The following is a 19,580-nucleotide window of genomic DNA, read 5'->3' on the forward strand; positions in this document are numbered from 1 at the left end:
ATTAAATTCAAGTTAGATGCTTTCAGCAAAATGTTCTGCCGTTTTTAACCACTCAGATGCTCATTTGGGGGTTTAAAATCAAACCGATCAGTTATCTGTGAACTTGCACATGCTCGGTAGAGAAATCTGCTTGGAGGGAGAGGGATAAATCTCCCTTGTTGGTAAGAAATGTCCCCATTGCGGTAGAGGAGAAAGGTCTAAGCAAGCTGTAAGGTACTACCAAATTGGCTGGAAATGTATTTTATAAACTATCAAATAAAGTCTTTTAGGACCTCAAGATTCCCCCGCCCCCCCCCCCCCCCCTGATATTGCCTACTGCATTCCCCTGACCAGTGTGCCCTAAAGTTGATAGATAGCGGAGTGCCCCAAAATGTTTCATGTAACATATCGTGTATACGTTTCCTTCCAGACAACTTCATATATGGGCCACCAAAAGTTACATTGGCAAGAAGTGTCTTGATTGTTTTCTAAGTTTGAAGCATTGCATACATAAACTTATCACTAGCCTTTTTTTCCTTTACCAACAGAGCCTCTAGTCTGGAGACCCACAGAAACCACATCCGAGTTCCCAACTTTCACCTTCATCCATCTCTAGGACCATGGCAACAGCAAATGGGTTTGAGGATCTCAAGGAAGCTGTCACTTGTTCAATTTGTTTGGAATATATCCGGGATCCGGTGACCATAGATTGTGGACACAACTTCTGCCGTTCCTGCATCACTCAGTGCTGGGCAGGAAAAACTGTAAATTTATACTGCCCCGAGTGCAGACGAGTATCTCGAGGCAAAGAGTTTCGCCCCAACTGGCAACTCCGAAGCATTGTTGAAGTGCTACAACAACAGGAGGAGAATATGTGTGATAAACATAAGCTGCCACTGCATTTGTTCTGTGAGAAGGAACAGGAATTGATTTGTTTGGTCTGCCGGGAGTCCAAGGATCATAAAACCCACTGCGTGAGTCCAATAGAGGAGGCTGCTCAAAATTACAAGGTAGGCTCTTGGGCTCTTGTGTCCAACACAAGACACTGCAGAAGATTACAAGGCATCTTTCCGGGGAATAGGTTTGACGTTCATCTGGTCAATTGGTAATACCTGGTTTTGAAACTCACTGGAAAACGGGGCCTCCATTTTCTTTTTCCAAACTATAGTTGTTTGTTGTCCCCACAGTTCTCTGCAGTTTAGGGGAGCATAGTACATTTGGTTAGTGTTCACTGGGTTCATACTGTCTGGTACTATTGAACGTTTCTGATTCTCGGAGACTAAGCAACACACTGTCACTTTACATTCACTTTGCACTTGTTGATAGTATAGCACGTTCCTAGTCTCTTCGCTAGGATCAAAGACTTGTGTGCTGGGCATGCATTAGATTTTGGAGGTATATCGCTTTCTTTTTGAACTGAACCTTTTTTGTCTTTCCTCTGTGTGGTTGCAGTACACTGCAGCTTTCAGTATGGTAAATGTTCAAATATTTGTTTTCAGTGAGGGTCCAACATAGTGGCTAGCCTTTCAGATCCATGGTCGATTTCATTTCACATCGGATACAGTTGTACGTGATTAATTCTGGGACTGATTAGATCCCTCTATGCTTTTGTCTTTAACTAAAACCTATTTACTCTAAGGCTGTGGCCCTATGTCCGAACTACTATATGAAAAAGCTATTCTCAAACCTGTGCCACTGCTAACCTGCACTGTGTACTTATTTCAACTGCGCACAGTAGTAAGGGATAGACTGCAGAGCCTCACTGGACAGGCCCCTGGCACCAATGTCGTCAGCCGGCCTTTTCGATGTGCCCAGCACAGGGTGGGCTCCAAGATGTGACCTCTAGTCAGTCCCTGCAACCTACCTTTGTCGGCATCTAACATCCATAGTGGATTGCCTTTGTCTGCAGTGGGATGAGACTAATGGTCTCAAAGTTTTACATGAGGCTGGTGGTCTCCTGCACTGGTCCACTTTGGTTCCTCTGCCATGCCCTCAATTTCAAGCACCAATGCTCTAGTCCATATAGCTCCAGATCCCACTTCCTTCAAGATGGTAGGCCTGGCATCACGTATAAAGGCTACATTTTGATTCTATGGCAGGACTGGAGGTTTCAGATTAGGCTGTACTTTCTCCATTTATTTTACTCCAGCAGCTTTTATAAAGTCCACATTTAACCATAAAAACTACATTTCCCATGATGCATAGGGAAAATGGAAAACGAAAGAGTTCAACGGAGGTAACCAATCCAGAGCTAGGACATCCAACAACTTCTCTTGGACGCTCTACCCTCCCCTTTTTTCACTGCTCCAGCAGCATCAAGATAAGTGTTTTAGTCTCCCTTATGACTTGATGCTTATTGTTTCCTAATTGTGCTAAATTGCATGTTCGTGCTAAATTGCATGTTTTTCCTTGCATGTGAGTGTCTAGTACTTGCCTCTGATTGCAATGCGTTAACAAGCGTTTTCCCTTTCAGAACGGCCGCATTGGCTCTGTCAGGCTCTCTGCGCAGTGCAGACCTCCCACTGCTAGGGGACCGCACACCCAATGTTTTCGCTCGTTCAAAGCGTTTTACCCCCCGCGGAGCCAACAAGTCTTCTCCGCCTGTGGCTATCGCAGATCGACTTGCTTGACTGCGCGCCATTACACACACGTGGGGGGAAGTTGTTTTAGGAATTAATTAGCATTTTAACTCTTGGGCTTATTCTCTTGAGAGCCCATGCGTGGAGCTGGACACCCGTACACCAGGTAAGACATAAGCTTGTTGAAGGGACCATCCCAGGCAGGATATTACCCTCGACACCAGAAGAGAGCAGTGGTCCCAGAGCTAAGCCCTCTAAATTAGGATCCACCATCTATTTTATACATATGAACTACACTAGGGTTTTCCCTACTCGGATTCCTTTGTCTGCTCATAATTTCTAGTTGCAACAGACTATGGCAGACTTTGAAGACTATTATGAAGAGGAGGAGGAGGAGGAAATTACCTACTTACCGATTGATGATCACTTTTGCCAAGTAATGGATTCCTCCATCCTTAAGGCAGTTTCTCAAGTAGTTGCGCCCCTGGAGAGGAAATTAGACCAACTTCAGGCACAATGCCAGCAACCCCTCGAACTGAGGGGAAAATGTATCGGGGCTAAGAACCCCCAACCTCCAGTCAGCCATACACTAAAGTGATAGAAGCTAAACAAAAATGTTCTGACGATGCTGGTGTAGATACAGACACTTTTGCTCAGCCCCACTAAGCCCAGCCCAGTAAGCCATTCGAAGCTCTGGCGGGACCCTCTGGTTTCACAGATTTGCCTACCGGCGACCCAGATGAGTAACCCCAGACCTCCGATGGAGATGGTGATTCAGGAAGGCCATATCGCCCAGCAAAGATGGATCAGATGATCCCTGAAACAGACAATGATATGCTCAACGCGGACTATCTCCTACACCCGAGGTCAGTGGAGTGGCTTCCAGCCCCTAAGGTAGCAGTCTACATGGCAGCCAGACTGCGTAAACTGCTGGATAAGAAGTCAGAAGTTGTCTAAGAGCGGAATGCCCATGACCAGCCTTAGATGGGAACATTGCAGTCACTCCAGAGATGAACCCTAAGATGGCCACCTTCTTGGCTAAGTTTATCCGTGACCCCAAAAAAGCATTGACTTCTCGTGGAGAGCGTGGCAGGATAAACTCCTGGACACGGCAGGACCCCTGGCTAAAATCCTAGACATGGCCAAAGATTCCAAGGCGTCGGGCACCCTTATTTCCCCAGACCACCTCTCTAGCTGGGCCCAGAGGGCGATTATTTTTCTAGGGAACGCCAATGCAGCAATCTCTACGGAGCGTCTTTGCTGAAAAAAATAGACCCCAAGTTGGAGGAACTGGCTACCTCAGAGGCAGGTCCAGTGGCAGAGGGTAATTTCTTTGGAGAACCCTTTGTTAAGGAATTGGCCAAATTTGTAAATACTTTTCATTAGCTGGATAAGGCCAAAATATCCGTAAAGCGCATCTTCACCCGCGTGTTTTTGGCACAGCCGGTCGTGGCAGGGGGCGCAAGATGGAGGGTATTCACCTCCTCAGACATTCTGCAAAAAAAGGACTGGTTGGTCCGCTTGGACCTCAGGGACTCATACCTTACGATTCCAGTTATTCCTCCTCCGACATTTTTTCCAGTTCCAATGGAATTCCCAGATCGAAGAATTTGCCTCTCTCCATTTTGGTCTATCCTCTGCTCCATGGTGCTTTACCAAGGTGATAAAGCCAATGGTGGAGCACCTCAGATTGGATGGGGTTGGATGGGGTAAGAGTGATGATCTACCTGGACGATATTCTCATTATGAGTCAGTGTCCCCAACGCTTGCTCGTCCAACTGCAACAGACAATAACACTTCTAGAGTCCCTGGGGTTTGTGATCAACTTATCCAAATCAAACCTAATCCCTTTTCAGTTCATGCAATTCCTTAGACTCATGATGGATTCTGTTGACGCAACTTTATCCCTTCCGTCTCGCAAACTATCAAAGATCAGACACAAATTGAGACGTACACTAGCAAGACCCAGAATATCCATGCGCCACCTAGCCAGAGTGGTGGGCCTTCTATCGTCAGTACGGGCCCCCTTCTTCACAGGGCCCTGCAATGCCTCAAGTTATCTGCACAAAGGCCTCACCTACTCTCAATTTGTGCCCCTCTCAGAGGAGGCCAAAACAGAGTTGCGGTGGTGGATCTCAGACATGGAAGTTTGGCATGGCCAGGCCATCTACGGCTCCCAACCCGACCTGGTGATAGAATCGGATGCCAGTGGTTCCGGTTAAGATGCCCGCTGCAGAGAAAATCTCTACCGGCGGTAAATAGTCCTCCTCCGAACAGGGTCTTCACATCAGTTGCCTGGAGTTAATGGCAGGCTTGTTAACTGTGAAATGCAAGGTCCAAAGTTGTGTTTTACTCAAGATGAACAATGTGACAGCAATCCGCTACATCAACCATCTAGTTGGGACAAGGTTCACAGCTTTATCTGGCTCTGGATCTCTGGGAATATGGTCTGTCCAATCTGGTATCTGTCAGCGGAACATCTTCCGGGATCTTCAAATCAGGTGGCGGACTGGTGCTCCTGTTATTGGAAGGGCACCAGCTTGTGGAAGCTACAGCCCAGAGTATTCCGGGAAATCCAATCTAGCTGGGGTCACTTCTCAATAGACCTCTTTGTCTCCTGACTGGATGCCCAACTGGAAAGGTACTACAGTTGGCGTCCGGATCCGGAAGCGGTGGATGCATTCCACCAGGACTGGAGTGGGGAGCAGGGCTACACCCCCCCCCCCCCTCTTCGCAATGGTTAGCAAACCTTGACCCTGTCACCAGGCAGGTCGCTCCCCTCACTGCCACACAGCCCCACCTGTGTGCCCTGAGCCCGCTGCTGCCGCTCTCATCTGGTTCGTGCCCCACATTTTTCATTGCCTGCATTCTGCTCTGCCAATTGTTGTACTGTATTTTGCTTTGTTGTCTTGCCCGTGTTCATTTTTTGCCAGCACTGTTGTCTTTTTTTTCACCGCTGTGCCCCTTTTTTGCCTTCTGTAAACCCCGCCCGCTCCCTCATCCGGCTTACCGCCGCTGTGCCCCTGCGGCCCGCACCCCTGCTTTCCCATTTGCCACCCCGCTCCTGCCTCCCAGCTGCTCCTCCCTCTCACACCCTCTCATATGGAGGCCGCGCAGAGGGCCTGCCGCTGGCGCGCTGAAGGCGTCCGTGCCTGGACAGAGCCCAGCGCCAGAACCCCTGGCCCTCGTGAACACCATGACCCCGGCTCTGCTACAACTCCAGCGCCCTCCACGCACTTAATGCCAGACAATCAAGCACCTGCTGCCTGGCTGCCCCGAAGCGCACCCAAGGACCCTTCTCCTGCCGGAACTGCAGCTTCAGCAGCATCCGGCCCGCTAACCAACCTACCGAAGAACCCAACCTCCTCAGATGCATCCTGCTCAACACCTGCTCCGCCTGCAAACATGCAGTCAAACTCTGGGACTTACTTGACACTAATGCCCCATACGTCACCTTCCTGACAGAGACCTGGCTGAACCCCTTCTCTGCACCTGACATCACCATAGCCATCCCGAAAGGCTACAAGATCACTCGCAAGGACCGCACCAACGGAGTAGGAGGAGAAATTGCCATCGTCCAAAGGAACACTCTCAATCTCGACACACACCGACGACCCATTCAGCACCGCCGAATCCCTGCACTTCCAGATCCACACCGACCCCAACACCACCCTCAGAGGCACCCTCTTCTACAGACCCCCCGGAGCCCGACCACAGTTCAGCGACTCAATCGCTGACTTATTCAGCACACACACCCTCTCCTCCACGGACTACATCCTCCTCGGGGACCTGAACTTCCACCTCGAACGACGACTCCAACTCTTCCACCCTGATCGGAAACCTCGCCAACCAGACTCTGACAACTTGTCACAACACCCACCCACTCCGCCGGCCATACGCTTGACCCCATCTTCTCAGCAAGCTCCCACGTTTACATCCACACCACCGAACTCCACTGGACCGACCACCACAGCATCCACTTCACCTTCCGGAAACCCACCACGTACCACTGCACCCAGCAGATGCCGCTGGAGCAAAGTCACAGAAGACCAGCTAATCACCACCCTTGACCTGAGCCCACCCGCAGACCCGTCCGATGCCTCAGCCCGCAACCTCAGACAGTGGATCAACGACTGCACCAACACCCTCAACAGCATGAAAACCAGCTGGATCACCGAAGGCCTCCAAGCGAACCTGCCAAAAACGCGAAAAAAAGTGGATCTATAAATGAACACCGGAAAGCTACACAGCCCCCAAGAATGCCACCCGCCGAGACCACCACCTCATCAGATCCATCAAAAGGCCCTCCTTCAAAGACCGCCTAGACAACCACACACACAACAGCAAAGAGCTCTTCAAACTTCGTGAAGGAACTCTCCAACCCCAGCTCCAACACCAAGCACATCCCACCCTCACAAGACCTGTGCGACTAGCTGGTCACCTTCTTCCATCGCAGGATCGCAGACATCCACGACCGCTTCGACCCCGTCACCACCCCGGCAACCTCTGAGACCCTGGCAACCGCGACCACCAACCGCCTGCTCTCCTGGACCAACATCAACAATGATGACGCCATCAAGATCATGAACACCATCCACTCCAGGTCCTCGGAAGACCCCTGCCCACACCACATCTTCAACAAAGCCAGCAGCACCATCGCACCCCATCTCCGGAAAACCATCAACATCTCCTTCAAGGCAGCGACCTTCCTGGAAAGCTGGAAGCACGCAGCGATCAAGGCCTTACTCAAGAAACCCAAGGCGGACCCCAAGGATCTCAAGAACTTCCGACCCATCTCCCTGCTCCCGTTCCCGGCGAAGGTCATCGAAAAGGCCGTCTACAAACAACTGACCAGCTTCCTCGAGGAGAACAGCATCCTGGACCCATCCCAGTCCGGCTTCCGCAGCAACCACAGCACCAAAACTGCCCTCCTTACCGCCACCAATGACATCAGGACTCTGCTAGACAACGGAGAAACCGCGGACCTCATCCTCCTACACTTGTCAGCTGCCTTCGACACGGTTTGCCACCGCACACTACGAACACGCCCCAACGATGCCGGAATCCAAGAGAAGGCCCTGGAGTGGACCTCCTCCTTCCTTTCCCGCAGAACGGAGCGTCCGCCTCCCCGCTTTAGCTCCAAAGCTACCGGGTTCATCTGCGGCGTACCTCCAGGCTCATCCCTCAGCCCAGTGTTGTTCAACGTCTTCATGGTGCCGCTCGTCCACGTCGCACAACGGCACGACAAAAAACATCCTCTCCTACGCCGACGACACCCAGCTGATCCTCTCACTCACCAAAGACCCCCACACCGCCTAAACCAATCTCCACGAAGGAATGAAGGCCGTCGCCAACTGGATCAGGAACAGCCTACTGAAGCTGAACTCGGACAAGACTTGGTCCTCCTCCTCGGATCCACCCTCTCTGCCTGGGACGACTCCTGGTGGCCGACTGCTCTAGGAACACCCAACACCCACCGACCATGCACACAACCTAGGGGTCATCCTCCACTCTACCCTCTCCATGACTAAGCAGGTCAACGCAGTCTCCTCCTCCTCCTACTTCAACACCCCCTGCATTCTTCACAGGATCTTCAAGTTTATCCCCACCCAAACAAGGACTATCACCCAGGCCCTTGTCAGCAGTTGACTGGACTACGGAAACGCACTCTACGTAGGAGCCTCGGCCAAACTCCTGAAACTGCTCTAACTCATCCAGAACGCCTCCGCACGCCTGATCCTCGACATCCCTCGTCGCAGCCACATCACACCCCACCTGAGACCTGCATTGGCTCCCGGTCAACAAGAGGATAACCTTCAAACTCCTCACCCACGCACACAAGGCACTCCATAACACCGGACCAGCGTACGTCAACAGCCGGCTCAGCCTCTACACCCCCACCCGCGAGCTCCGCTCCGCAGACCACGCCCTCGCCACCGCCCCCGCATTCGAAGAGTGACCGCTGGCAGCATATTCTCCCACGTCGCCGCCAAGACATGGAACACCCTCCCCATCCGCCTACGGCAAACCGAAGACCTTCTGACCTTCAGGAGACTGCTCAAGACCTGGCTCTTCAAACAGTAGCAGCTTCCCCCCCCCCACGCCTTGAAACCCTCACGGGTATGTAGTACGCTTTACAAATGCTTTGATAATGAGGGTATCCACCCAGGTGAGGAGACAACTGGCAGATCTGGTGGTGATCACCCCTATCTGGAGGTCACAACTGGTTTCCAGTTCTGATGGAACTTTCCTGGGATTTTCCAACAATCTACCCCGGTCAAGGTCTCCTCAAAGATCCTCAGGGGAATCCCCATCCTCTCCTTGTTGAGGGCGGTCTTAAATGGATGGTGTGGCAGGTTACAGGCAATCCTGGAAAGTGCCAGGCCTTTCGGCAGATGCTGCCTCGATTCTCGCAAAGTCTTGGGCTGAAAGCAACAATATGAGATACCGCTCCACATGGTCGCGTTGGGGGAGTTGGTGTCTTCAACAACAGGTGGATCTAATAGAGGCAGATGTTGTCTGCGTCCTTAATTTCTTAGCCTCTTTGGCAAGAGGGTCTGGCCTATAGGTCGATCAATACATTTCAGTCCGCTATTTCAGCAGGCCATTTCCTGGTTGACAGTCACCCTATTGGTGAGCATCCTCTGGGATGCAAACTGCTGAGGGGTATCGGGTTATCTGTACCCTCAGAGCCTCGTTACTCTGTTGTCTGGGATGTTAACAAGGTTTTAGACTTGTTCCGATCATGGCCATCCAATCATTACTTGTCCAGGAAGCAAACCTTGGCGATGCTAGCAGCCCTTTTGTGTTTGATATCCTGTTGCAGGGTTTCCGATGTGAGGGCCCTGGCTATTACGGGGCGAGTTTTTACTCCAAAGGGAGTTAATTTCATATCTCTAGAAGAACCAAATGCAATTCAAAGTTCGTGTCCTATCCTGCTTTTCCTGATGTCCATGAATTGTGTGGTCAGGGCGCTCAAGTCCTATGAAGTGGCGACAATAGACATACGCCCACAGGGCATCAGACAAGTGTTTATAGCCCTCACAAAACCACAGGGGCCATCTCATCCCCTACGATTGCAAGATGGGTTCGCTGGGCGATGCAGGAGGCGGGTATAGATGCTGCCTGTTTTGGGTCTCATTCTGTTCGGGTGCAATGGCATCAATGGCTTTTTCCCTGGGGGTATGGCTGGAGAATATCCTTAAAGCTGCATACTGGTCCTCAGACTCCATCTTCAAAAGATTTTACTTTAAACCAGTGGTGTCACTGGGATCTTTGGGGGTGGACAAGCTTTAAACTAGCTTAATCTGAAGCCTCCTGTCCTGCCATAAATACAAAATGTCCTAGCTATTGTACATGCGGTGAGTGAAACGTTTTGAGATTCGATTTGGTTGACAATGCCTTTTGATGATCTTGTTGTTATCTGGATTACTGTTGTCACTGTTTGAGGATGATCAGGTTGTTCCTCATACCTCAGATTTACATCTATCCTTCTTTGACCTTGGGACGGACGCTGCAAACAGGAATAACCGAAGACTGGCTGGATGTGGTCGCCGGAAGAAAGAGGAGGGTAGATTGTCCTCAAGGGAAGTTTGGGATGTCCTTGCTCTGGATTGGTTACCTCCGTTGGACTCTTTAGTTTTCCATTTTCCCTATGCATCATGGGAAATGTCGTGTCTATGGTTAAATGTGGACTTTATTAAAGCTGCTGGAGTAAAATAAATGGAGAAAGTACAGCCTAATCTTCGCCTCTGCGTCCTTAATAGAATTCAGTTCAGTTCAGGCAAACTTTATTTCGGTCAACATGACCTAAAAAGTACAGAATTTTTAGCATTCATATATGAGAAATACATCAAAAGATTTTTTTTTCAATAAAACCTTATACTATTTACAAAGAATAAAAAAACCTCTTAAAAAGGGAAGCATATTATAAATATCTAAAAAGTTTTAAAAAAATTAGGATTTTACAGGGGTGCAGATACTATTCAATAGGGACACGTCAAAAGACCACAAAAGGAAATTCATATATGAGACATCTCAGGAGTACCAGTCCCCAGCAATTTGCTGATACATTGCATAGTGTGTGAAGATTTTAAACAATATTAAAAAATTCGCCTGTCAGTTATTAACTCTGATTTGGAGGGTCATTAGCTGTTTTGAGGAAAACCCTTCTTGCACACCACATGGAAAACATAAACGCGGCAACAGAAAAAACGACTGGGATACTGGGGTCATATTTCAATATCCTAAACATTTCAACACAACGCCTACTGCCCAGATTTCTGCAAATCGGTACCAGCCATCTTTCTCGCTTTACTATATCCCGGGCATACAAAGAAAACAAAGAAAACATGCAACTCAGATTCATCTGGGTTTTTAAAAGCAGGACATTTGACATTATTTTGTGTTTTTCAATTTGAGGTAAAACAGTTCAGAGGCAACACCCCAAATCTAAATTGCAAATAAAGTTTTCTAGCTGTCACGGGTTTGATAAGATCAAGAACCTCTTCAAAGGAGGAGGTATCCTTAATTTCCAAAAAGGCAGCGGTTAGTCTGCCTATATTGGGGTTGGACTGTACAAGGGCCATTTTGTAGGTCTCATTTGGTCTTCAGATGTTTCTTAGAAATTTGGGGGCACGCTACCTTTGGGTTAGACCAACCCCATGTCAATCAACATGTGTTTAACATGGGAAAACCAGGGAAGTCTGGCCGCTCCCCTAATTTCTAAGACCTCGGCCAATTCCTCTCTATATGTGAAAAGTTTGGGTGTCACCACAGACTGCGCCAGTAAAGGAGAGGTCTGAGGCACAGTACTGCCTCCAATTTCATCATGCCCAAATCTAGGCGAAGAGGGTCTAGAGGAGTGCTGCGGGGCAATCTAACTATATTCCTAACGAATTGGTTCTCGACCTTCTGGATTGAGTCAGTCTTGCAGTTGCCCCATAATTTAGCAACATACAATGCGCCGCCACACGCCTGAACCTTATAAATTTCCAGGGCCGGGCAAACGGGGCTCATATTAGATTTATTGAAGACCTTCATATTTCCCCCTGTTGACTGTGCTAATTTTAGGGTGGACTTCACTATATGTTCCCCCCAGTCCATGGTCTCAGTTAATGTAATACCAAGGTACGTAAAAGATGTTACTCTTTCCAGATGTTGTGAATTGGATGGGCGCACAGCTGATGTATTTTATTCGTTGTTGGTTTATTTTATGGGTTCATCGCAGGTGACGTTATTCCCCCTGAAACGCCGCTATGAATAGTTGTATATGTGATTCCAGTGAGTCACTGGAACCATCCCTGAGGGAACACCTGGTTCTCCTATTGATGAACAAGAGGATTCCTACACAGTTTTGTTGATGAAGTTTTATATTTATTTTATGTAATGTCTTTCAAAAAAGTTCATTTGGTTCGTTATATATTCCACAAGCAAGGCATTATTGTTGTGAATTCATATCCAATGCATTTCGGGCATATACATAGCCCTTCATCAGGGAATAATACTGTTAAGAAAAAACAAAAACATAACACATTTGCAGTCATTGTGTCACTTAGTTATTCACTTACATAGCAGTATGGTACATTGAAATGTGTTTATCAACTGATCCCGCTTGTGACAAAAAACGTAAATAGAGTGAGTAGCATGTTAAATGAAAACTTAGATTGAAAACTCACATGCCTGTCCTTGACCGTGGCTGTTAAATGCTAAAAACAAATATAAAAGACAAATAACTATCACGAATTCACGATAGTTACTTGTCTTTTATATTTGTTTTTAGCATTTAACAGCCACGGTCAAGGACAGGCATGTGAGTTTTCAATCTAAGTTTTCATTTAACATGCTACTCACTCTATTTACGTTTTTTGTCACAAGCGAGATCAGTTGATAAACACATTTCAATGTACCATACTGCTATGTAAGTGAATAACTAAGTGACACAATGACTGCAAATGTGTTATATTTTTGTTTTTTCTTAACAGTATTATTCCCTGATGATGGGCTATGTATATGTCCGAAATGCATTGGATATGAATTCAAAACAATAATGCCTGGCTTGTGGAATATATAACGAAACAAATGAACTTTTTTCCACAACTGCTTTTATTGAAAGTTTAGGCAGAGCATAAGTACAGGTCTCCACAATCAGGAGGACACTGTCAACAGCAAACATGTAGCGGGATGAATATGCGGCCTAAACTTTTGAACCCCCCCCCCCCCCAATCCCCATACCCTACTAACCACCCCGAACAACAACCCCCCCCGCTACCCACCCCTTATCCCACCCTAGCCCAGTGCACGTGAAGGACTGGGTTTTTCTAATACCCAGCGGTGCCAGGGGACAACACCTGAAACCTTCGTGGATTACCTGTTCCGGCGTACAAATGACAGACACGGGACAGTTCCTTCGGCGTCAGAGATTCGAGGTTTATTTACTGCAGGGAACACAGTAGTCACAAGAAGTACATAGCATGTAGGTTCAAGGAGACTGCTTCGAATTGTATCTGCGGATCGCTCCTTTTATTTTATACAATTTTTCGTCATAAGACAACATGGCAAACAAAAGGTTACAACCCGGTTCCCACAGTAAATTTCATAGGGGGTCCCTTTCATGTATTCAGGGCCCAGAACATAATTACAGTAGCATTGCCGGTTCCCAACTGTAAAAGTACATCTTCCCACCATTAGTACATTCCGTTCGGCTGTAAACGAATCAAGGAAGAGTCAGAAACAGGTGCAGAGGAAGACGAGGATAGCGAACAGATTGAAAAGAGTGTAAGGGGGTGGTATCAGAAACACGATTGCAGGGATCAAAGGAGACGTGCCTAATGAATGCACAACTGAGACAATAGACCGGCACGGCAAGATGAGCCTCGAGCGGGGCCATCTGCCTTGCAGTGTCATCCCCCTCGTCATAAAGACACCCTCAAAGGAACACGTGTCTTCCGCAAGAGTTTAGGAATCCCAGGGTCACGAAGCGGACAGTGTCCGTTCGCTGGCTACTTGAGGGCAAGAAACAAAATGGATGCCGTATCTAAAATGGAACCCGTGGGTTCAGATGAAGAAACCCACGAAACAGACGAACGGTTTAGGTTAGCACAGCGAAAACGCGTACACCCACTAAACTCGTCATTTGCGGTTCATAGATACCAGACTCGACCATATTCGAGCGATTCGAAAACACCACTTACAATTGTCACGGAACCTCAGACGCTCCTTTTGCCCTCATGTAGGCAAGCACTAGTCGTAATCGGAATCGATCTCGATATTCATCAGACCATCCAGATGTTGCTGCAACATTATTCTATCCATCAATGCTTCCTTGGTAACAGGTGGCCGTCTTATACACGTCGTAGCACATAGGCCACATAAGGCAGGACCACACTGCACACAAAGACAACCCGTGAACAGAAATGCTACAACAACCCCAATGATCATCAGAATTTTCCAACCCCACGTCGACATCAAGCCCCAAAACCACCCGAGTAGCGTCCAATCACCTACGTCCACGTGTATGGACTCGGAGATCTTATGCAACTTCGAGATGGCTTGATAGACAGTTGGAGCGTTGTCAAGAATGAAAATGCAACAACTCGAATGGATCACCTTACATACTCCACCTCTATCTGCAAGGACAACATCTAAAACCATACGATTTTGTAACGTCATAAGCCTGTCAGCCTGAAGCTCTGCTGTAACATTGCCAAGGGCACTCGCAGTGATATTAGCGGTCGATTCCACCACTCGAGTCAACTGTCTCAGGTTCCTACTATTGATCATAGGTCCCCAAAACGGCAAGAAACCCTTAAAGAAGTCTCCTGCTTCTTGACCGGCAGTGTCCTCTTTGCTAATCACGCCTCTCACAACTCTGGTCTTGTGATAATCCGACCCAACAGTAAAGGTCGGCGGCAACAAATTCGCAATATAACATGTGCCTGAGAAGTCACGAGGCAACCATGTATATGCGCGGTCGTAACAAACAAAGTAAGTACCCTTGGCAGTCAGAAGAACCGGGGAAGAGGCCGTCGGCAAAACATACGTTTCGGTACAGGCACTCCTCCCGAGCTGAGCTCACGGGCTTCGACCAAGACCTTTCAGACAGAAATTACCGAGATGGGGTACGATCCAGATCGGAGACTAGCTTTTAAGCTGCTGATCACCCACTAACCTGCTATACTCAGCCTCACTCAGATCTCTGTATGCTCGCACCTCTTCCTCTGGGATAAGCGATGCGTCGAAGATATCCCTATCTAAATCAGCAATCGCTCTTGCCAAAGGCTTGTGGTACGGGCCAGGACCATGATCTGCAGTGCGTGGCTCTCGATGGGGGTAGGAATCTAGTGTGCTACGAAACATTGTTTGGAATGCTCGAGCTGAACCCTGGGAACTGTAAGGAAGGACCAAGTACGGAATTCCCCTATCAGTGGTATGTGGCATTAAACCACACACCCAACAGTTGGTGGTATTCATCACCAACTGATGCTGATGGAGAAGTTGGACAAAGGAGTTGTTCATGAATTCCGCACGTCTAACCTGCTCGTGTTGGGGTAAGATGTGAAAAGAATGAGGAGAAACTGTGGAAGTAGGTTTTGGTTCAGAGGAAGGGGTAGGTGAAGCAGAAGGCAATAATGATTGTATCGCATAGTATACTCCACCCACCAGTAATGAGGAAACAGGAACAGTAGGAACACCTGAAACATAAAGCATTTGGTACGTACAACCCTATGCAGTGTAAATCTTTGCGCTTGAGTCTTCTCCACTTCCGACAACTTTGAGAATGCCATCCTCTAAAACCGTCTGCAACGTTCTTGACGCACTTCGTTCTGTGTAGCAATGGTCAATCCCCAGGAGTTCCTAGGAATCGACGGCCTCCGACCTAGTGTCAGGACCTACTAAACAGAAGGAAGTACCCGCACGGCCCTACGGTCAACCCGGATGTAAGGTTCTTTTAATCAAACAATATATACAAAATCTCCTAGCTGTGGAGAAAAACACATATGTGTAAAAGAACTCAGAATTTGATAAAAACCACAGTTGTTCAAAAATGTTCGGAGTGATAATGGGGGTAACGTGAATTTCAAAAAGGAAAAAGCAAAAATCATTTATTTGTCTCTGGTATTGGAACGAAGAAAATATCTGCTTCTTCCAGAACGAGTCTGCTCTTCAAACAATTGGTCGGATGGTGGAACAGAGTCCTGTCGGTCAGACGATAGTTCAGATCTTGAATTCTCCAATGGCAAAGGTTCAACAGAGTTATCTGGCTGCACTGAAGTATCTCCCACAGACTGAGCGTCACTGAACGGCACAAAGTTCGGCAAAGCTTCTGTTTCAGATGCAGCGATGCCAGTCCTCACCCACGAGTCCGCTGGTAAAGGTATTGGTACCTTTTTGGTGTGGGTGGCATGCACCCAATGCTTGCGGCCCTCCAAACGAACAGCGGTTCTCGTGGTGAGTAGCACTTGGAAGGGTCCAATAAACCTCGGCTCGAGATTTCGCTTTCGGACAAAATTCCTGGTAACCACCCAGTCTCCGGGTTGGAGCTGGTGGCCTGGACCCTCCGTCTGCGCCGGCAGTGCTTCAAAGACCTGTTGATGAATTAACCTCAGTTTAGCAGTCAGATCATGAAGGTAATCAATTAGCATTGGATATTCAAGATTTGTGAATGAACTGGGTCTAGGAACCCCCCAAATATTTGCAGGACGGCCGAACACAATCTCATATGGGCTGAGCCCTACTCGAGAGTGTACAGTCGCCCTAGTTGACAGAAGAGCCAGGGGCAAAGCGTCGGGCCACGAGAGAGTAGAGACCAGTCGTAGCCTGAATCTTTGCGAGTTTTAGTTTTAGAGTACCGTTGTACCCCTCAACCAAACCTGCTGACTGAGGATGATTGGCGCTGTGGAATTTTTGTGTAATTCCAAGGCCCTTACACACACTCTTCATTACACTCCCCACAAACTCACTTCCGTTATCAGACCATACAATCCGTGGCATTCCATACCGAGGAAAGTATTCCTTCAGTAGGACTTTCGCTGTGGACTGGGCAGTATTGTTTTTGAGAGGGTAAGCTTCGATCCATCGGGAGAATGCGCAAACCACAACTAAAACGTATTTTAGGTTATTACATCGCTCCATATGGATGAAGTCCAATTGGATTACCTCAAAGGGACATGTAGGAGGAGCAAAATGGCCAGGGGGTTTAGGAGTGCCCTTGCCAGGATTGTACATCATACATATCATGCAATTCTTGACCAATCTCTCAGCACACTTAGCGATACCATCATTCTTCCATACAGGGGACAACAACTTGCAGATACCTTTCGCGCTAATATGTGACAAACCGTGTGCCATGGTCACAACAGCTAGCACATATGCATCCGGCAACATCCACCTCTGATTCTCCGACAAATCAATCCAACATCCATTCGCATCCAACTTTCCTGTGCTCTCCTTCCACTTGGTCTTTTCAGTTTCGGTGGCCTCATTCTGAATCGCTTTCACGCTTTCAACAGTATCCTCACACATACCCGTTTCTGCAGGCCACCTTACCGAACTCGTCACATACATTCTAGTTGCAAGATTTCTCGCAGTCTCCTTAGCAATCTCATCAGCAAACGCATTGCCATGACCAACATCATCCGTCACCTTACGGTGCGCACTACATTTAATAATCGCCACCTGCTTGGGCAATGTAAGTGCGTCTAAAAGATCATTCACAAGCTGTCCATGTTGGATCTTCGTACCATGCGATGTCATAAAACCTCTCTCTCGCCACAATCGTCCAAAACTATGGGCAACACCAAAGGCATACTGGCTGTCGGTAAACACATTCACCCGCTTTCCTTTCGACAAAACACACGCTCTCGTCAAGGCAATTAACTCTGCCGCCTGTGCAGAATTCTGATTCAGTCTCGCAGTTCCCACAACCGTACTCAAACGTTACCACAGCATACGCAGTTGTCACATCACCATTCGGCAACTTAAAACACGAACCGTCCACATACAAAGTACCATCGGGTTCTTCCAATGGAGTGTTTTTTAGGTCAACACGACCCTTCGTTTCTTCCTCAGTTCGCAAATAACAATCGTGTGGTGGTTCCTAGTCTGATTCCATGTTGGTTGGCAACAAAGTCGCCGGATTTAGGACATTGCAGCGCTTTATTTGAATGTGACTTGCCAAAAGCGTCAACTCCTAACCAGACAACCTTGCGCTCGTCAAGTGTTGGGTTTTCGTACGATTCAAGAGTGTCAACTGCATGCGGAACCATCACCGTAAGCATATTATCCATGACCAATCCTGCAGATTGTCGGATGGACACCGCAGCCGCCGCTGTCGCTCTTGAACAACTCGGCAACGCTCTAGCTACTGGGTCCAAGGTCGAGGAAAAATATGCACATGGATGTTGCTTACCGCCAAATTGTTGCGTCAAAACACTCAACGCACAACCTTCCCTCTCGTGAACGTATAGTGTAAACGGCTTACTGTAGTCAGGAGTACCTAACACAGGGGCCGAACACAACGTATCACGCAATTCAGAAAAACTCTTCTGACATTCTTCCGTCCATGGCAAAGGAGTTGGAACATCCTTGCACGTGAGGGCTACCAATGGTTCCGCTAGCAATGAAAAATTTTGAATCCATTGCCTGCAGTATGACGTGATACCTAGAAAGGCACGCACATCTCTCTGAGTTGTTGGCACAGTCATTCGAGCGATCGCTGCAATTCTCTCTGGGGGTCCACCTTCTTCCCTCCTTTGACAATAAGTGACCTAGATAGGTTACTTCTTGGCAACAATATTGCAGTTTAGAAGGTGACACCTTGTGATGTAAGTCACAGAGATGTCGCAACAAAGACACCGTAGCAGTTGTACAAATTTCTCGTGTGTCCGCAGCCACCAATAAGTCATCAACATATTGGATCAAGGCCGCACCAGCCGGTAACACAAATGCGTCAAGTTGACTCTTCAGGGCTTGGCTGTATATCGATGGACTCTCACAATAGCCCTGAGGAGCGCGTTTAAACCTAAAGCTGCGGCCACCTTAAGAGAAACCGAACAAGTCCCTGCTCTCCTCAGCAATCGGAATGCTAAAGAAAGCATTCTTCAAATCGATCACCGAGAACCAGGACGCAGATGCTGGAATCAGAGTCAGTAAAGCCGTGATGTCAGGCACCACAGGGAACTGAGGAACCACAATTTTATTCACCTCCTGTAAATCAATGACAAAACGATAAACAGGAGGCTTAGATGGATCAGTGCGTTTCAGAATAGGTAACACAGGACTATTACACACGTTTCCCCGAGTCTCCTCGATAACATCTTTCTCGATCAAGTCATAGATGATCGCTAACAACGCTCGCTCACCATCAAGGGAGATACGATACTGGGGAATACGTGGTAATCGCACATTCGATTTCAATTGGACAACATAAGGGGAGATGTCAAGCAGGCCCACGTCATTGGGAGCTGTTGCCCACAAGGATGCAGGAAGAGAACTCAATTCCGGTGGGAGCTTATCAATTGACAAGTACATAGGAGAGATTACTCTCTCACCCAATGTAAGCTTTACTCCCGCAGGAGAACAATACAAAGTCGCATACAAACGTTTCAGCAAATCCAGGCCCAAAAGATTTTCACCACAACGAGTAGTCAAGATCAAAGGAGCTTTCAGCTCACGAGGCCCAATTGTGAGGGGCAAAGGGCGAGAAACCGGATTGCTAACAGGGGCGCCAGAGAATCCAACGGAAACATTTGTTAAGCCAGACAAAGGTGCGCCAGGGAGTTTCGAATGCATGATGGAACTTTTCGCTGCACCAGTGTCCAACAGAAAAGGCTCAACTACGCCCGATGTGGCAACTGCGACGTAAGGCCCTCTCTGATCAACCGGAACTGATACTACTCCCTCTCCTTGTCTATGGCTGTCCTAGTAATTACCGTCATCAGTACCCTGATCGACGTAAAAATCGTCCACATTGTACTGTGTGGATCTACCTGACGATGACCCCCGCTGATCAAAACAATTATT

General features: G+C 48.1%; 1 protein-coding gene across 1 annotated transcript in view; it reads left to right on the forward strand.

Moving 5' to 3' along the window:
• The first annotated feature begins 531 nt into the window (after positions 1 to 531).
• Positions 532 to 19,580, forward strand: part of LOC147748523 (E3 ubiquitin-protein ligase TRIM39-like) — a 409,493-nt gene continuing 390,444 nt past the window's right edge. The window contains exon 1 of the mRNA XM_086962828.1: positions 532 to 989. Within this exon, the coding sequence (XP_086818954.1) occupies positions 600 to 989 (390 nt within the window). The 5' untranslated portion in view covers positions 532 to 599. The remainder of the gene's footprint in view (positions 990 to 19,580) is intronic.

The sequence above is a fragment of the Lissotriton vulgaris genome, chromosome 1_1 (assembly GCF_964263255.1).
Source record: "Lissotriton vulgaris chromosome 1_1, aLisVul1.2, whole genome shotgun sequence".
Lineage (NCBI taxonomy): Eukaryota > Metazoa > Chordata > Amphibia > Caudata > Salamandridae > Lissotriton > Lissotriton vulgaris.